The following is an 18,935-nucleotide window of genomic DNA, read 5'->3' on the forward strand; positions in this document are numbered from 1 at the left end:
ATGATATTGAAACAGTAATAAAAAAGCTTCTAGCACACAAAAGCCATGGACCAGACAGTTTCAAGGAGAATTTTACAGAGGATTTAAGGGAGAACTAACCCCCATTCTCCATAGATTATTTCAAAAAATTCAAGAAGTTGGAAGACTCCTAAACTCTTTTTATGAAGTCAACATCATCCTAAACCCAAAACCAGATATAGACATAAGAAAGAAAGAAAACTTCAGACAAGTATCACTGATGAACATAGATGCTAAACCCCTCAACATAATATTGGCAAACCGCATCCAGCAATACATTAAAAAGATCATACACCATGACCAAGTGGGATTCATCTGAGGGATTTAAGTATGGTACAATATTCGCAAATCAATAAACATAATACGCCACATAAACAAAATGAAAGACAAAAACTATGTGATCATATCAATAGCTGTGGAAAAGGCATTTGATAAGGAACAGCACTCATTTATGATAAAAACACTCAGCAAAGTGGGAATAGATGGAGCATTCCTCAACCTAATAAAGGCCATATATGAGAGAACTACAGACAACATCATACTTAATGGACAAAAACTTAGAGGTCTCCCACTCAAATCAGGAACAAGACAAGGATACCCACTTTCATCACCACTATTCAACATAGTACTGGAAGTTGTAGCCACAAAAATCAGATAAGAAATAGTAATAAAAGGCATCCAAATTGGAAAAGAAGTAACAGAACTGTCATTGTTTGCAGATGACACGACGGTGTACATAGAAAACTTTAAAAATCCACCAAAAAATTACCCAACCTAATAAATAATTTTGGGAAAACAGCCAGATACAAAGTCAATACTCAGAAATCAAAGGCATTTTTGTATACCAACAATGAGACATCAGGAGCAGAAACCAGAAAAAAATCCCATTTCATATAGCAACAATAAAAATAAAGTACCTAGGAATAAACCTAACCAAGGAGGTAAAAGACTTATACTCAGAAAACTATACAACACTGAAGAAAGAAATTAAGGAAGACACAAACAAATGGAAGCATGTACCATGCTCATGGATCGGAAGAATTAACCTCATCAAAATGTCCATACTACCCAAAGCAATTTATAGATTCAATGCAATACCTGTTAAATTACCCATGACATATTTTACACATATAAAACAAACATTTCAGAAATTTATATAGAACCATAAATGACCCCGAGTAGCTGCAGCAATTTTGAGAAAGAAGGACAAAGGAGGAGGGATTACAATACCTGATATCAAACTGTATTAACAGGCCACTGTAATCAAAACAGTCTGGTACTGGCATAAAGACAGGCACATAGACCAATGGAACAGTACAGAGAGCCCAGAAATCAACCCAACTCTCTATAGTCAATCAGTATTCGACAAAGGGGGCAGTAACATAAAATGGAGCAAAAGTAGCCTCTTCAACAAATGGTGTTGGGAGATCTGGACAGCTACATGGAAAAAAATGAAACTCGATCACCAGCTTACACCATACACAAAAATAAATCCAAGGTGGATAAAAGACTTAAATATGTCATAACATCATATAAGACTTAAATATAAATCATAACACCATACAAATCCTAGAGGAGAACATTGGCAGGAAAATCTCAGACATTCCATGCAGCAACATCTTCACGGATATGTCACCTAAAGAAAGGGACATAAAGGAAAGAATAAACAAGTGGGACCTCATCAAAATAAAAACTTCTGCACGGCTAAAGAAAAGAGCATTAAAATGAAAAGAGAACTGCCACACTGGAAAACATATTTGTCAATGACACTTTGGACAAGGGCTTGATTGCCAAAATATATAAAGAACTCACATGACTCTAATCCAATTTTAAAAACCCAACTAAAAATGAGCAAAACACTTGAAGAGAAACTTCTCCAAGAAGGACATACACAGGGCCTAGAGACACATGAAAATATGCTCAGCATCACTAGCCATCAGAATGCAAATTAAAACCACAATGTGATACCAACCTCACACCAATCAGAATGGCCAACACAAACAAATCAACAAGTGTTGGAGAAGATGCAGAGAAGAGGGAAACCTAGTGCACTATTGGTGGGAATGCTGATTGGTGCAGCCACTGTGGAGAACAGTATGGAATTTCCTCAGAAAGTTAAACATGGAACTGTCTTTTGACCCAGCAATTCCATTGCTGGGTTTATACCCTAAGAGCCCTGAAACACCAATCCAAAATTTCCTATGCACCCCAATTTTCATAGCAGCACAATTCACAATAGACAAGAGCTGGAAGAAACCTAAGTGCCCATCAGCAAATGAGTGGATCAAAAAACTATGCTACATTTACACAATGGAATTCTATGGAGCAGAGAGATTGAAGGAGCTTCCGCCCTTTGCAACAGCATGGATGGAACTGGGGAGCATTATGCTAAGTGAAATAAGCCAGGTGGTGATGGACAAATACCATATGATCTCACCTTTAACTGGAACATAATGAACAAAAGAAAAAAAGCAAACAAAGTATAACCAGAGTCATTGAAATTAAGAACAATCTAATAATAGCCAGAGGAGAGATGAGAGGGGACAATGGGAAGAAAGGTTTTCAGGAACTACTATTAGAGACACATGGACAAAACCAAGGGGAAGGGTGGAAACAAAGGAGGGAGGCGGGTTTGGAGGGGGTGGGAGAAGAGTTGAGGAGAAAATATGGACAACTGTAATTGAACAACATTAAAATAATTTAAATTAAAAAATATAAAGGACTGATATAGATCTTGTAGGCCCTTGGTTTATGTCACAGTTTGGAAAAGGATCGGCCTCTTGGGTGGGAAAATTTCTTCCAAGTGCAAGTCCCACCTGCACACAACATGGGCTGCTTGCAGACTACCAGACAGTTAGCATAAAAAAATAGCTGTGTTCAGTCTTCTGCAATTCAGAGGAGCCTGGGTTGGCCTGATAATCTGGGTAATGGTGAGGCACTGGTGTCCTTTTGTCACCTCTTGCTTACCTTCAGCAGGTAGATCTATCATACAGAATGGGGTTCCCCAGACCATAACTTCTTCCATGATGATGGCAAAACTATAGACATCTTCTGCAAAAGAACCTGACCTTCTGGCCCTGGAGGCTCTCAGCAGTTCAGGGGCTGTCCACAGTAACTCTGAAAAAAAAAAGGCATTATGTAATGAATGCAGGAAGGATTAACTGACAGCTCATGTAATGCCCTCAAGAGTTCCAAGGGTGCTATTTCATTGACTGCTTTATATATTTAGTAGATAGACCAGCATGCTAGTTTCTTCCCAAGGTCAGAATCTATTAACCTAAGGAATGATACACAAAGAAAGCATACTACTCTCCCTACCCCAAGACCATGCAGGCAGACACAGTAGATGTGTGGAAAAGGGCAGAGAAACTCAGAGTAGAAAAACTAACTGGCACTTGCTTTCTTGCTCTCTTGAGCCTGCCAGTAGCAGTTGACAGGCTTCTAGGGAAAGGTGAGTGCACTGCCAGAATGGTTTTCATGGATTTGCTGTTTGCTGAGATCTATATGTACCTAGTAATTTGATTGTGCTGGACCAGCTCAGGGATTTATAGATTGCTTTCTGGGGGTTTTCTCTAAAAGGATTAGAGGATCCTCAGGCCTCCTCTATTCTTTGCAGAGCAAAAAGGTAAAGCAAATTCTTCAACTCAGTTCTGCAAATATTTACTGAAGATCTACCATGTACCAGGCACTATGCTAGGTACAGGGGAAATGGACAAGATGAATTAGGCCTTGCCTTTGCTCTTACAGAGTTCATAAGCAGTCAGTAAGACAGACATGTGTACTCTTAACTGCAATACAAGACAGTGATGAGCCCCACCATAGAGTGCAGGAAAATGAATATATTAAAAGCCAAACTTGACCACCCATGGTATGCTCTGCTCCATTTCAGGCCCAATCAAGGTAAAAAAGAGATTATTTATGCTTTCAGAATATTATGACAGTCAGAGACTCAAAAAATTTGGGGGGAGGGCTCCTTAAGCAATACATAAAGAAACACACACTAAGGATATAAATAGAATAGTCAAATGTTAAAGGGAGTGTTTAACACTGAACCATATGAAATTGCTGTTTTTGTAGGTCAATTGTTTAAATATTGACAATTTCATAAGGTTCAAACAAATAAAAAACTGAGCTGATTAAATTAATCTATAAAGGCTTCCTGGAAAAATTAAATCTTAAAGGAACTTGTGAAGACAGTTGAAGATGCAGTTTCCTAGAGCTGAAAGGATAAAGGCTTTTGGGGAGAAAAAACAGTGAGTGTGAAAGAACAAGAGGTAGAAAGGAGCACATTGTGGATAGGGTGGTGGTAAGCAGATTAGCTTGGCTGAAGAGAATGGCTCTGTTAATAACGAGGAATGAGAAACAGGGTTGATGAAGTGGGGCAGGGAGGGTGGTTGGAAGAATGAGGGCAGAAGGTGAGAGGCCCTGAGAGACAAATGAAGGCCTTTGGAGTGAATACAAAAGGCAGTAGGGTGCAAAGAGTTGGAGAGGGGGTTTGATGAAAACCATGTTCAGGAAGATGAATCTGGCAAACTGCACAAGCTGGATTGAAGAATGAGAGAGGCTGTAGTCAGGGAGACCAGTTAGGAAGTTATTACAGGAAGAGCCAGAAGTGGGGTGAAAGGGGCCTGAATGGGGGTGGAGGTGGCAGCAGCAGGACAGGAAGCAAATACATGGGAAGGCTGCAATGGAGAAGGAAGATACAGGGCTGGGGATAGGCTCAACCTGCTTTGGGAACAGAAGAAATTTAGAGCAAGCAACAGGTTGATAGACAAATTGGGAGGTTGAAAAATAGCGTCTGCTGAGGATGGGGTGACAGGTGTAAAGTTGTGGCTTACTTTTTCTTATTAAATTTGGGGTATTAGGAAGGGAGTCCAGGGGACAATCTCCTATGAAAAAGGAAGGAGGGTAAATTGAGATTATTTTGGTTTCTTAGTGAAACTAAAAAAAGAGAAACTCACGCTGAAAATTCTTATTTTAAGCCAACCCTGATCAAAATGGTAGAACAGGGAATTCTAGGCTGACCTTCAATCATGTACTCACCTTTTCTCTTTATCCTCCAAGTGTCCCCAGCCTTTGTCCTCCCCAGGCCCCCACCCCATGGAAGTCTCTAATCAATAGTGATTTTGCCCTTATGTCTCTTTGCCAAAGTGGACTGATATTTACAAATAAAACTGCAAAGACTGAATGATTCTTTAGTCAAAGGAATACATTTCTGACTGTGGGATTTCAGGCATATGGTTTTGCGGGGAGGGCAAGGGGAATATCTGGGAGCAGGGAGAATGGTATGTGGCTGCTTCTTCCTGGCATCCTCTCTCCCTGCACATGTAAAAGTGCAAGAAGAGAAAGAGGACAAAACTCTCTGGTAAAAGCTGGATTATTAAATACAATCATTACCAAATAGTACTTTCAGAGAGCACTTAAATGTATGTCGTTAATGGCTAAAATGAGATTTTATCTGCACTATACTTATATAATTGAGAGTAGACAGGAATAAATACACTTACAACCCACCCCTATTTACACATCCCTAGTCCAGAACCATGTAAGAGCTACTACCTACCATACCTGAACTCTCAGGAAAGCTATAAAAATTACCTTTGCTAATTTTTTTATTTGCCGGTGACAGCACTAACTCTGAGCCTTGCTATGGTGATAAAATCACCTTTGGATAGTCAGTGTGATACAGTACAAACAAACACAGAGCTGGAAGTAAAGAGATCTGGGTTTAAAATCTCAGCTTGGTCACTAAGTAGCTCAACTTTCTGAGCCTCAGTTTCCCCAACTATACAATGGAAGTTTAGCCAGATGATTTCCAACAGCTTTCCGATTATAAGATTCTATTAGCCCTGTCATCTAAGGTGGGAAGGAGCAAGTGATTTCATTATATTTCACGCATTCATTGGTGCAACAAACATTTATCCTGTCAAGTAATGAAAGGTGCTAAGGGAAGCGCAACTGTTTTTTTTCCTCCACAGAGCTTTTAGTTTAAATAAGGAAAGAAGGCAGCTAATTAAAAACATAACGCCAACAAAGTATGGTATTACAACAAAGTCCAAAGCCCTAAAAGATCATAAAGAGAACTTAGCCCAGCATAAGGTGTCATAGAAAGTCTATTTAATAAGTGATATTTATGTTGAGCCCTAAAGAAAGAGTAGAATTTAGCCAGAATCAGATGAGTATATAACAAAGTGGGAACAGAAGACTGTCCCAAGCAATGGGCACAGTATGTGTGAAGGTCTGGAAGTAAGAGACTGCCTGGCGTAAATAAACAACTAGAAGGAGTTCACTGCTGGAGCATAGAGATAGAGGGAGGTTTGCAAGGCCCAGATCACGCAGGGTTCACAAGCCAAGTAAAAGAATTTGAACTTTACCCTAAGAGCAATGGGAAGCCATTCACTGAATTTTGGCACAGCTGTAACATGATCGGATTTGTAGTTTAGAAAACTCCTAGCTGTACTGTATGAAGAATGGATTGAGCATTCACACTGCTATCGCAGTTTGGAGATTGAAATGAAACATTAAGAGTGAAAGGCAGAGAAAAAGACAGACACTGTATATATACACAGAGATAGAGTCTGCAGCTATCTTCTTCTCACTCTGAGACCTGAATTTTTTAAGTTTGAAAGTTGTCAACATGTGAATTAAATGGAACTCTGGGAAGCTGAGCATTGTGTTTTATCTCTTGTAGCACTAACACCTGGAGACTACTCCCAACTTTCAAAATTGGAATCAGCCAGATAATAACCATAAGACAAAGTCTGCAATAAGCAGATGGAAAGAGAGAGAGAATGAATAAATGAATAACATAATTCGTATTGTGATTTCCAGGAGCGTAAAATCCTCCAAAGCATAGATGGGCACAGAAAGAGAAAATTGTTATATGTTTTAATTTAGCTGGTTTAAGGGCTAGTCTTCAGAAGACCAGATTGAATTCTGAAAATGCTGCTTCGTAGCTACATGATTTGGAAAAAATATTGAGCCTCAGTTATCTTATCTGTTAATTGATAGAGTTGGACTAGATGACTCCCTAAAGTTTAGTATCCCATAAGTTTTGTAAAGCACAAAGATGATACCACTGATGACTAGACTGTCTCTATCTGCATATGTGTCCCTCTATCTTTCATTCTTCATTTTTTCTATTTAGTAAAGTCAATAGTTTTAAAATGTATACCAAAAATATAATATATGTTGTAATTTTATATCTCTCCTTCCATCTTCTAGGGTTGAATTTTTTTGTGTTTTTTATGTCACTCTTCTTTGCCTTTGCAATACTAGTTAAAACTTTTAATGCCCAAGTTTCCTACATGTATTTTACCCTATTCATTGTTTTTCCTCCTTACTGCTTCTCTTCCTTTCCCCCCTCTTCCATCAGTTCATTTCCTCCTAGTTCTCACTCACCCCTTCCTACTCCCTATCAAAGATTTCTACCATTTGATTTGTGATGATCCCTGCAGACATTATTTGGTGCTGTCACTAGTGTACTAAACAGAAGACAAAAAGACAAAATGGACCTTACAGGCATACCTACTTATTTACTAGAATGCCATAGTTCTGTCTGAAGTCATCCCATACAACCCATAGAGCCTTTATTCACTACTTGCTTCTTTCTCTCCAACAGAGACTGTGAGGGTAGGCTTTAGTGGCATCTCATCTCAGAATGTGCTTTGTCATGGTCCAGCTACCAAATTACCTTCCATTCAATATGACAAGTAATTATTGAGCACCTACTGTGTGCTCAGTAAATTCCTTCAGGGATCCCTGGGGTCTCTAAACAATTCAGTCTAATCCTGCCACAGCAGGAACTAAACATTATTGCATAGACTTTGTTCTGAAGATTAGGCTGTGCTGAGACTACAGCCTCCAGACTTCATTCAACTCCTTTGGCTTGGAAATGAGGGTGAATTTTCAACAAAAGTGTGGAAGTGAATCAGACTGAGGCTTTAATGCAGTACATATTCTCATTTAAACTTTGGAGTTACCTTGTATGCTTTGGAAGGATAAACTACATTGCTTACCCTTCAGCAGAAGGTTCCTCTTGGGAGAGTCTTAGCATTTCCTAGATATCATTAAAGCCATAATCTGTCACTTTTAGTACAAAATTCCCATCTACCCTACAGTTCCAAGATTTCAGCCTCCCATGAGCAAACTCTCTGTGGTGTAAGTACTTCATGCCCTGAAGATGACACAAACAGAATTTATCTAGCAACTTATTTAACTATTTTGTGCTTTTAGAACCATTTTCTTAGATTGTTAATGGCATGTGCTATTATGATCTAGAATTCAGCCCTTTTTTCTTATATCCAGGCAAGCAAAACATTGACAAGAATAAATTTCAGGTACATTTTAGCTCTAAAATTGTATGCTTTGATGAAGAGTCATATCTTGAATGTGTAAAGAATTATGTGTTACTGGAAGATTTACTGCCATTTCAAACACAGGATGGTATGTCTCATACTATATAATTGCCAAGAATTTGGAAATTCTGATCTCCCCCAAAGACTTAGTCCAATTCTCATCCACTATTGGCAGGAATGGAAATTGATGAAGCCTACCCTGGCTGGTGTGGCTCAGTGGATTCAGTGCTGGCCTAGGAACCAAAGGGTCACTGGTTCAATTCCCAGTCAGGACACATGACTAGGTTGCAGCCCAGGTCCCCCGCAGGGAAGGGGGTGAGCCAAGAGAAGTAAACACACACTGATGTTTCTTCCCCTCTCTTTCTCCTTCCATTACCCTTTCTCTAAAAATAAATGAATAAAATCTTTTAAAAATTACAACAGCCTTTTGGGTGGGCAAATGGTCAATAGCTCTCAAGATTGAAAGTATGCATGCCTTGTGACCTACAGATTCTATTTTTCCTCAAAACAGAATGCTTGCTCATCTGTACAAGAAGACATATACAAGAATCTTTATTACAGCTCTGCTTTATAATATTGCATAATTGAAAATACAATAAATACTTATCAAGAAGGGACAATCCAGCCCTGACTGTTGTGGCTCAGTGAATTGAGTGCTAGCCTTTGAACCAAAAGGCCACCAGTTTGATTCCCAGTCAGGGCACACGCCTGAGTTACAGGCCAGGTCCCCAGTTAGTATCCCAGATCCCTGGTATCTCTCTCACATCAGTGTTTCTCTGACTCTCTTTCTCTCTCCCCTCCCCTCTCTCTAAAAATAAGTAAAAACTTTAAAAAAGAAGGGATGGTCCAAATTGTGGTCTATCCAAACTATGGAATGTTCTGCAGCAACTAAAAATAATAAGGTAGATGTATATATACCAACAGGGAAACATTTCTAAGCTGTAAAGTAAGTAAAAAAAAATACTAAGTTGCAGATTATATGATGTATATTTTAAAAAACAAACAAAATCTATAATGTATGCAAATACACATGAAATTAATTACAAGGCTAATTACCAAATCATTGATAGTGGATAACTTTGGGGGAATATATGAAGAAGAATAAGTAAGTGTCAGTATTTTTATATCATTTGGTTTTTCAATTTAATACATTACTTTTGTAATTTAAAATAGTAGGAAGAAGAAAGCTAAAGACTTCTGGTCAAGAGGGAAGCATAGGTAGACATTCTTCACCTCCTCACACAAACCATAGAAAGGATTACCACCACATCTCAAAAACAAATAACACCCAGAACATAAGAAATATTGATCTGTATGGAAGTCTAACAACCAAGGATTTAAAGAAGCCACATTCATTTAGATGTATAGGAAGGGCAGAGTTATGGAGCTGGGGCAGAGAGGATATGGTGTGGCACAGAGGGGCAGCAGTGGCAGTGGTGGTGGTAGTACACCCGGTGGCAGAACAGATGGTCCCACATTCACATGTGGTAGAAAAAATCGGGACAGATACTTTGGGAGCACACAATCCCAGCCCCAGGCCAGACTACACAGTTCAGGGTTCCAGTACCAGGAAGATAAACTCCCATTACCTCTGGCTGAAAACCAATGGGAGTCAGGGTGGTAGAAGAAACTGCCAGATTTTTGCAGCTTAAAAGGCCCACATGGCTTAGAACATACGCAAACACCACAACAACAGCTGGAAGGACACCAACCACATACAGGAGGTGGGGGAAGTGACAAGTGAGACTAGTGCTCAGCAGGCCTCTAGAAGCCAGGCAGAAGCATTGATTCCTCTCTGAGCCTCCCCCCCACCAAACACACACAGAGCTACAAAACAGTGAAGCAGTTGTCCTGTCCTGGCAATTACCTATAGCTCCACCCCACACAATTTAGAGGTGCCTTTTCTACATAGGTCATGCTACTAAAACAGGGAGTAAAAGCAGCTCCTCCTAGTAAACAAAAACAAACACAGGGAGGCAGCAAAATTGAGGAGGCAAAGAAATATGGCACAAATGAAAGAACTGAAAAAATCACAGAAAAAGAACTAAACTAAATGGAGATAGCCAAACTATTAGATGCAGAGGTCAAAACACTGGTGATCAGGATGCTCAGAGAACTCATTGAGTGTTGCCACAAAATAAAGGAAGAAATGAAAGTTACACTAAGTGAAATAAAGAAATATATATACAGGGAACCAACAGTAAAGGGAAGGAAGCTGGGGTTCAAATCAGTAATTTGAACGAAAAGGAAGAAGTAAACATTCAGCCAGAACAGAAAGAAGTAACAAGAATTCAAAACAAATGAGGAGAGGCTTAGGAACCCATGGGAAAAATTTAAAGATACCAGCATTCAAATCATTGGAGTGCCAGAAGAAGAGGAAAAGCAATAAATTGAAATTTTACTTGAAAGAATAATGAAAGAAAACCTCCCCAGTTTGTTGAAGGAAATAGACATACAACTCCAGGAAGCTCAGAGAGTCCCAAACAAGTTGGACTGAAAGAGGGCCACACCAAGACACATCATAATTAAAATGCCAAAGGTTAAAGATAGAGAACCTTGAAAGTAGCAAGAGTAAAGCAGAGAATTACCTACAAAGGAGTTTCTATAAGACTATCAGGTACTCTCTCAAAAAAAAAAAAAACTTTTCAGGCAAGAAGGGACTGGCAACAAGTGTACAGAGGGATGAAAAGCAAGAACCTACAACCAAGATTACTCTATCCAGCAAAGCTACCATTTAGAATGGAAGGGCAGATAAAGTGCTTCCCAGATAAGGTAAAGCTAAAGATATTCATCATCACCAAGCCATCATTACACAAAATGTTGAAGGGTTTTATTTAAGATGAAGAAGATCATTCCTTCTGGCCAAGATGGAGGCACAGGTAGAAACACTGCACCTCCTTGTACAATCAAAATTAAGGACAACAAAGATTTAGAAACAAAAACACAACCAAAACAGACAGAAAATTGATCGGTACGGAAGTCTGACAACCATTCATCCAGACTGGTAAGAGGGGTGAAGTTGGTGGCTGGTGGGGAGGGGTCACCGCAGAAAAAGGCAGTGGCTGCCAGACCCGGGAATGCAGGTGGCACAGGCCTAGCAGACTCCGGGCACACAGAGAGGAAATGAGCAGACCCAGTCACGCACACAAGGTAGTTAGCTGACTGCACACACACATTCACATGCAGATCAACTAGGCAAAAACAAGCAGTGACATAGACTGCGCAACCCAGGGCCCCAGCGATGCCAAAATAAAGCCTAAAAGTACTGATTGAAAAGGTACTGGGAGAGACTCTCAGCCTCACAGGAGAATTTGTTGTAGAGACCCACAGGGTTCTCCAATGTACACAAGCCCACCCACCCAGGAACCAGCACCAGAAGGGCCCAATTTGCTTGTGGGAAGCAGCAGAGGGGACTAAAATCCCACAGAGAGCAGAGCAAGCACCATTATTCCCTCTCTGACCCCGCCCCCACATACAGCATCACAACCCAGTGACTGGGTTGCCACACCCTGGTGAACACCTAAGGCTCCGCCCCTCATACATAACAGGCATGACCTGACCAAAAAATTACAGCTCAAACAGAAGAACAAATCAAAGCCCCAGAGTCAATATATCTATGCAGCCAAGAGATAGCCAACCTATCAGATGCACAGTTCAAAGCAATGGTGATCAGGATGCTCACAGAACTGGTTGATTTTAGTCACAAATGAGATGAAAAAAATGAAAGCTACACTAAGTGAAATGAAGGAAAATGCACAGGAAACCAATAGTGATGGGAATAAAACTAGGACTCAAATCAGTGGAGTGGACCAAAAGGAAGAAAGAACCATTCAACCAGAACAGAATAAAGAAACAAGAATTCAAAAAAGTGAGGAGATGCTTAGGAACGTCCAGGACATCTTTAAACCTTCCAACATCTGAATTATAAGGGTACCAGAAGGGGAAGAGGAAGAGCAACAAGTGGAGAACTTATTTGAACAAATAATAAAGGAGAACTTCCCCTACCTGGCTAAGGAAATAGACCTCCAGGAAGTCCAGGAAGCTCAGAGAGTCCCAAAGAAGGTGGACCCAAGGGGGAACACACAAAGGCACATCATAATTACATTAGCTAAGATGAAAATGAAGGAGAGAATCCTAGAAGCAGCAAGAGCTAAGGGGACAGTCAGCTACAAAGGAGTTCCCATTAGACTCTCAGCTGATTTCTCAAAAGATACCTTGCAGGCAAGAAGAGGCTGGAAAGAAGTATTCCAAGTCATAAAATGCAAGGACCTATATCCAAGATTGCTCTATCCAGCAAAGCTTTCATCTAGAATGGAAGGGCAGATAAAGTGCTTCTCAGATAAGGTCAAGTTCAAGGAGTTCATCATCACCAAGCCCTTATTATATGAAATGTTAAAGGGACTTATCTAAGAAAAAGAAGATAAAAAAGATGAACAGTGAAAGGACAGCAAACTCACAGTTATTAACAACCACACCTGAAACAAAAGCAAACTAAGCAGGCAGCTAAAACAGGAGTGGAGCCACAAAAATGGAGATCACGTGGAGGGTTAGCAACAGGGGAGTGGGAGGAGGAGAGGTGGGGAGAAGGTACAGAAAATAAGCAGCATAAATGGTGGGGAGAAAATAGACAGGGGGAGGGCAAGAGTAGTGTGGGAAATGTAGAAGCTAAAGAACTTATGACACATGGACATGAAGTAAAAAGGGGGAATGTGGGTGGGAGGGGGTGTGCAGGGTGGAAGGGAATGAAGTGGGAAAGGGGACAACTGTAATGGCATAACCAATAAAATATGTTATAAAAAAGAAAAAGATTAAAACTATGAATATTAAAATGACAACAAACTCACAACTGTCAATAACTGAATCTAAAAACAAACAAACAAACAAAAACTAAGGAAATAACCAGAATAGGAACAGAATCATAGATATGGAGATAATTTGGTGGGTTATGAATGGGAGGGGGGATGATTCAGGGATTAAGAAGCATAATTGGTAGGTGTAAATAGGGGGAAGTTTAGTATAGGAAATGGAGAAGCCAAAGAACTTAAATGCATGACCCATAGATATGAACTAAGGTGGGGGATTGCTGGAAGTAAGGGTAGTACCAGGTGGGGGGGTCAAAGAGAAAAAATTGGGACAGCTGTAATAATATAATCAATAAAATATATTAAAAAATAAAAAGAAGAAACTGAATACTACTGATTTCTGTAGCTTGCTTGGCAACTTTGTATGACATTCATATATATGATGTACCAGGACTCTATCAGATGGGTTTAATCATTCACATATACATGCATCCATATTCTAGTATAATCATTTCAGAACTGTTTATGTCAAGACTTTTTAAGTGTCTGGCTCTATTTTGTAGCTTGACACCCCTTTTGTATCTGTATGCTTTATATCATGCCTTTGAAAAGTCTACACTCTCCAGTATTTCCTAGCAGAGCCTGCAGTGGGTAATATTTTTCCTAGGTTGTCTGCTTGGTTTCATTCACCATGGGCCTGAGAGTATTGTCATTTGTGGGTCTGTCCCTTAACTCACATGACTTTGTTTACAAGGTAAGTGGAAATAATACTAAAATAGAAATCAGGAGATTTGGATTCTGTTGTCAACCCTGCCATTTAATATTTGGCTGATAAATATTTATTGAGCACCTACTATGTGTGGCAGACACTACATAACAAAGTATAGTTCATTGAGCTTCTCTGAGCCTTTGTAAAAAGAGGATAATCACACTTATGACAAATTGGAATAAGATAATGTCTACAAAGCTAGCTTGAAAAAGGTTAGGTCATAATACAAAGGTCAAGACTATAATCAATAGGCAAGAACCTCAGAAATCATTCATTATCTAGATCAGCCTCATGAAAATGCACATAGAAACAATTTGCATATTATTCCAGGGAGTTCATAGACTCCTTGAGAAGCCCATTTATAGGGTTATCCATGAACCCCCTTGGCTGTCCTCAGAGAGTGGATATGCTGCCTGATAGACTCAATGATCTTTTGGCTTTCTAGTCTTGCTCAGTTCCATATCTACACATATGGTACGCAAAAACCCATCACCTAGTTCTTGACTGAACCACCTTTTAGAAGGTGAAAGACAGGAGATGGGACTATTGAACACCAAAAATCTGCAAATAGGCACTTTCCCACATCCAGAAAACAGGGAAGTGGGATGGAAGAAAGGATTGCTGAAAGTGAAGAGTGCTCAATGCCAACAGGAAATAAAAACAAATCTGGCCTTCAAGTTGGGGGGCCGGGCAGGGTAAGTACAACTTTCCATATTAGTACCTTATTACAGATATGGACAAGAGACTCAGAAGGCTGACCCTGGGAATGAAGGTGGAGGAGTGAGATCATCACAATGATCCAAGGAAAACAAAACATCCAAAACATTTAAGTTCTAATCTACAGGGAAAATTCAAGATTTTCTGTCTTTCCATTAACCTTGATGAGATTCAGCAGGAATAATAATTTAAACATCCAGTCTAGTTTCACATCCTCATTTATCAGTATGCCTTCAGGGACAAAATTCTGTCACAATGTCAAATATCCTTGAGTTATAGAAGAAGCCCAAGAAAGGGTTAATATTCTTGTGATGCAGGTCCTTCAACTGGAAACAGAGAAAGAGAGAGGAGAATCACAGCTGTCCTGTCTCAACTGGGGACCAGAATTTAGGTCACATAACCTTATCTTCGCCTTTCTTATGGCTTCTAGTTGTGGTAAGCAGAATTTTGGCCCAGTGATCTCCAAACCCTAGTCTTACTCCTGTGGTTGCATTATGTGGCCCAAGGTAAAGTATCAGCATCAGACTAATCTAATCACATGAAACTTTTAAATCAGAAGAGGAAGTACAAGAGAAATTGAGAGATTTCAAAGTGTGAGGACCCAAAGCTTCATTGTTGGCTTGAAGACTAAGGAAGGATGTTGCAAACCCAGAAATGTGGATAGCCTTTAGAAGCTGGAAATGACTCTTAGTTGATAGCCATCAAGGAAATGAGGATCTCAGTCCCACAACTGCATGGAACTACATTCTACTAAAAACCAAATGAGCTTAGAAGTGGTTTTCCTGCAGAAACTCAAAATAAGAGCCCAGCACAACTGACACCTTAACTTCACTCTTGTGTGATGCTTAAGTGGAAGACTCAGCTGAACCCACTTAGACTTCTGAACTAGTAAACTGTGAGATAATAAATGGGTGCTGTCTTAAGCCACTAAGTTTGTGCTATTTTTTATGGCGCTAAGAGTTCTAGTCACAAATTCCATATTGTGTGTGTTGCATAGGGGGCAGTCTCCGACACAACCACACAATTCTCTGACACCAGCTGGGTGTGCAACAATTCAGCTTGATTCTGGTACTATCCACCTGGAGAGTCAAATTGCACAGGTTAAGGGCTCAGTCCTACAAGATTGTTCCATCACACTTGAGACACCAGTCATAAGTCCAGGTCACCTGGATTTCCTACAAACCAGTTATAGATTGGAGTTTCAATTAACCCCTCATTGGGTTTGATTAATTTGCTAGAGTAACTCATAGAACTCACAAAAACATTTTGCTTCCCATATTTCTGGTTTATTATAAAAGGATATACTTCAGGAACAGCCAGACAAAACAGATGCATAGTATAAGTTATGGAGGAAAGGCACAGGAGCTTCCATATTCTCTGCAAGCCATTCTGTCCAAATCTCCACGTGTTTACCAACCTGGAAGCTCTCCAAACCCTGTCTTTTGGGGGTTTTATGGAGGCTTAATTACACAGGCATGATTGACTCCATTGATGGCTGATTCAATCTCCAGCCCCTCTCCCTTCCCCAAAGGTCAGGGCTGTGGGACTAAACATTCCAACCTGTCCAGGCAACCAGCTTTCATCCTTTGGTGCTTTCCTAGAGTCACCTCATTAATGCAAGAAAAGGTGCCTTTATCATTCTCAGCATTTACAAAATTTCAAGGACTTTAGGAGCTCTGTGCCAGAAATGAGGGCAAAGGCCAAATATATATCTCTTATTAAAAATCACCACATCACAGACAGTGATAGAAAAAGAATGCAATGGTCAAAGATGAAAATTTCAGAGATGGATATCTCTTAGCATATTGTAAGTTAATGCTGGGGCTGTGGCCTTCTTCCTGATTCTTTGGATACTCTGTGAGGTGGAGCTCAGTGACCCAGGAGGACTAAGAAAAAGGTTAATACATTGAAAGGTAGAATAGATTGCTTACAAAATTTGTTGCAGAAGAAACATCTAGCATTTTGACTATATATTTCCTTTGCAACTATTAATTTTTTCACTAATGTGAGAACTACTTAATATATGCCTGTAATGTCCAAGGCACTGGATTTTATGCTAGAGATGCAGAAACAAACAAAATAAAATCACAGTCCAACCTAAACCAGCTAAGGTAGTAATGAAAATTTAGCCCACACATAGCAAAGTGGGCAACTTCTTCTAAAGTTTCATTGTAGCAGCTCTTATGGACCAAGCAGCAAAAACTATTGGGCGCTGAAACTCCATTGGAAGACATGATACAAGTGGTTATGTCAGAGACTGCTAGCAGTTCAGTACAAATCCACTTCCTTTTCTTGTTGGGAAAACAAGTAGTCCACATTTTCCAGCCTACCTTGGAGCTAAGTGTAGCCATAAGACTGAATTCTTAGCAATGGAAGGAAGCAATGAGAGAAAGTGATAAGTGCTATGTCTAGTCTAATACTTTTAAGAAGTGAATATATACCTTCCATGTTATTTTCCCACTTTTTATAGAGGAATGCAAATGATGACAAGGCCCTAGGAGATAGCAGAATCATAAGATGGTCATATCCTGGGCCCATGAATCACCATATTAGAAGAGAGTCAGCAAGCAATTAATAAAACCTACCTTATACCATTTCAGGATGAAAATTAAACTTCTGCTGTGTTTGAGACATTAAATATTTGGGAGCCATTTTGTTACAGCATCTAGGTTTACCCTAGTAACCCTAGCATGAAATAATTTTAAGCCTAAATTTTTCCTAGGTTTTTACAGTCATATATCCTCAGCTACGACCAATAGAGAAAATTCTATACAGAAAACAGGTAGATACCTGCATGCAGTCATGTCCTGCTCATATTCTAGACAACCACAGGAAGCAGAGAATTCTTGGAGCACCTGCATTAGCCAGATGGTTATCCAAAATATTTATTGGGTAGGCATGTACTTCACCTCCACCATAATATCTCCCTAGCTTGTTACCATCAAAAGTTTGGTAGTTGAATGTGTCCTTTCTCCCAGTAATTTGTTAGTTCTATATCTCACATGAAACCTTAAAACATTTCAAGTATCTTTTATGTACTCAAAGTTCAAGGAGGAGTCAAGGTTTTAAATTATTTGGGAGGAATCATCATACCTGCCTTATGTGCAAGCAGATTCCTTAAATAAACCATACAAGGATTCTTTTAATATAATTGATGGGATTGGAGAAGTCACCATTTTTCTTATATAAATAGAAATTACCAGATGACTTTTATAGGTTTGGCAAATGGAGATTTTGAATGATTATGGGACATGTATTTTATAACAATTATAATAGCTACTATTTTACAAAGAAGCTGTACATCGAGTCTCACCTGTAAGTGGAACATAACCAACAAAACAAACAAGCAAGCACATTATAACCAGAGACACTGAAATAAAGAACAAACTGACATCAACCAGAAGGGAGGGGCAGGGAAATAATGGAGGAAAGAAGAGACAGGGTCACCAAAGAACATGTATAAAGGAAACATGGACAAGTCAAAGCGGGGTAGGATTGAAGGTGGGAGGTGATGGTGGGTGGGCTGGGGGAAAGAGGTGGTGGAAAAATGGAAACGACTGTATTTGAACAACAATAAAAATGATTAGAAAAAGAAATGTGCAAGATGCTTTACATGTATTCTCTTTTAATCCTCATCCTAATCCTGAGAAGTATACATTAATATATTTCTTTTACAAATAAGGAAAGTAGGCTTCAAGAAGTTTAGGTGACTTGCCTAACAGTTCTTAAGTGGTAGAGATGGGAATGGAATGCTTCATATCTATTTCACTGCAGAGCCCATACTTTTGCTGTTGTATTATATGGTCATATCAAGCCAGTTGCAACTCTGCAGGTATTAAGGGGTCTTACTAACTGCTTGTTAGTTACTTTGGAGAAAGGATTGGCTTCAGTGGGAATGTACATAAAAGAGGCTTTCTCATACCATTTCAAACATCTCACTTGCACTTGATTTGATGGAGTTACCATGTCCAAAATCTCCAGAGGGGAACTTTTTTCAGCCACACCCAATCACCCTAAAAAGAAAAGGTAGAGAATGGTGATGAGAACTACTTGATTTAGAGCTATACAGAAAATGTGTCTTCCACATGAAGGGCTTATAGTTAGGCCATCAACCCAAACAGGCTTTGTTCCTCCTCTCCCATCTTCCACCCCATGGCATTCTGTATTCTGAGCTAAAAATGAGGTCATACAGAGAAGTTAAAAATTCCAATTAACTAGAGACATAAAAGCATTTGAAGATATGCAGACCCCCCAAACTGAATAATACCACTC

The 18,935-nt window shown here is 39.6% G+C and overlaps 1 protein-coding gene across 1 annotated transcript in view; it reads right to left on the bottom strand.

The window, feature by feature from the left end:
• GUCY2F (guanylate cyclase 2F, retinal) overlaps positions 1-18,935 on the bottom strand; it is a 166,637-nt gene that overhangs the window by 90,803 nt on the left and 56,899 nt on the right. Inside the window, 6 exon segments of the mRNA XM_053657476.1 lie at positions 2,975-3,137; positions 8,040-8,194; positions 14,824-14,899; positions 14,901-14,989; positions 18,586-18,657; positions 18,659-18,676. Coding sequence (XP_053513451.1) covers positions 2,975-3,137; positions 8,040-8,194; positions 14,824-14,899; positions 14,901-14,989; positions 18,586-18,657; positions 18,659-18,676 — 573 coding nt within the window.

This window comes from Artibeus jamaicensis, unplaced genomic scaffold (genome assembly GCF_021234435.1).
Source record: "Artibeus jamaicensis isolate MK-2021 breed Jamaican fruit bat unplaced genomic scaffold, CSHL_Jam_final scaffold_461, whole genome shotgun sequence".
NCBI lineage: Eukaryota > Metazoa > Chordata > Mammalia > Chiroptera > Phyllostomidae > Artibeus > Artibeus jamaicensis.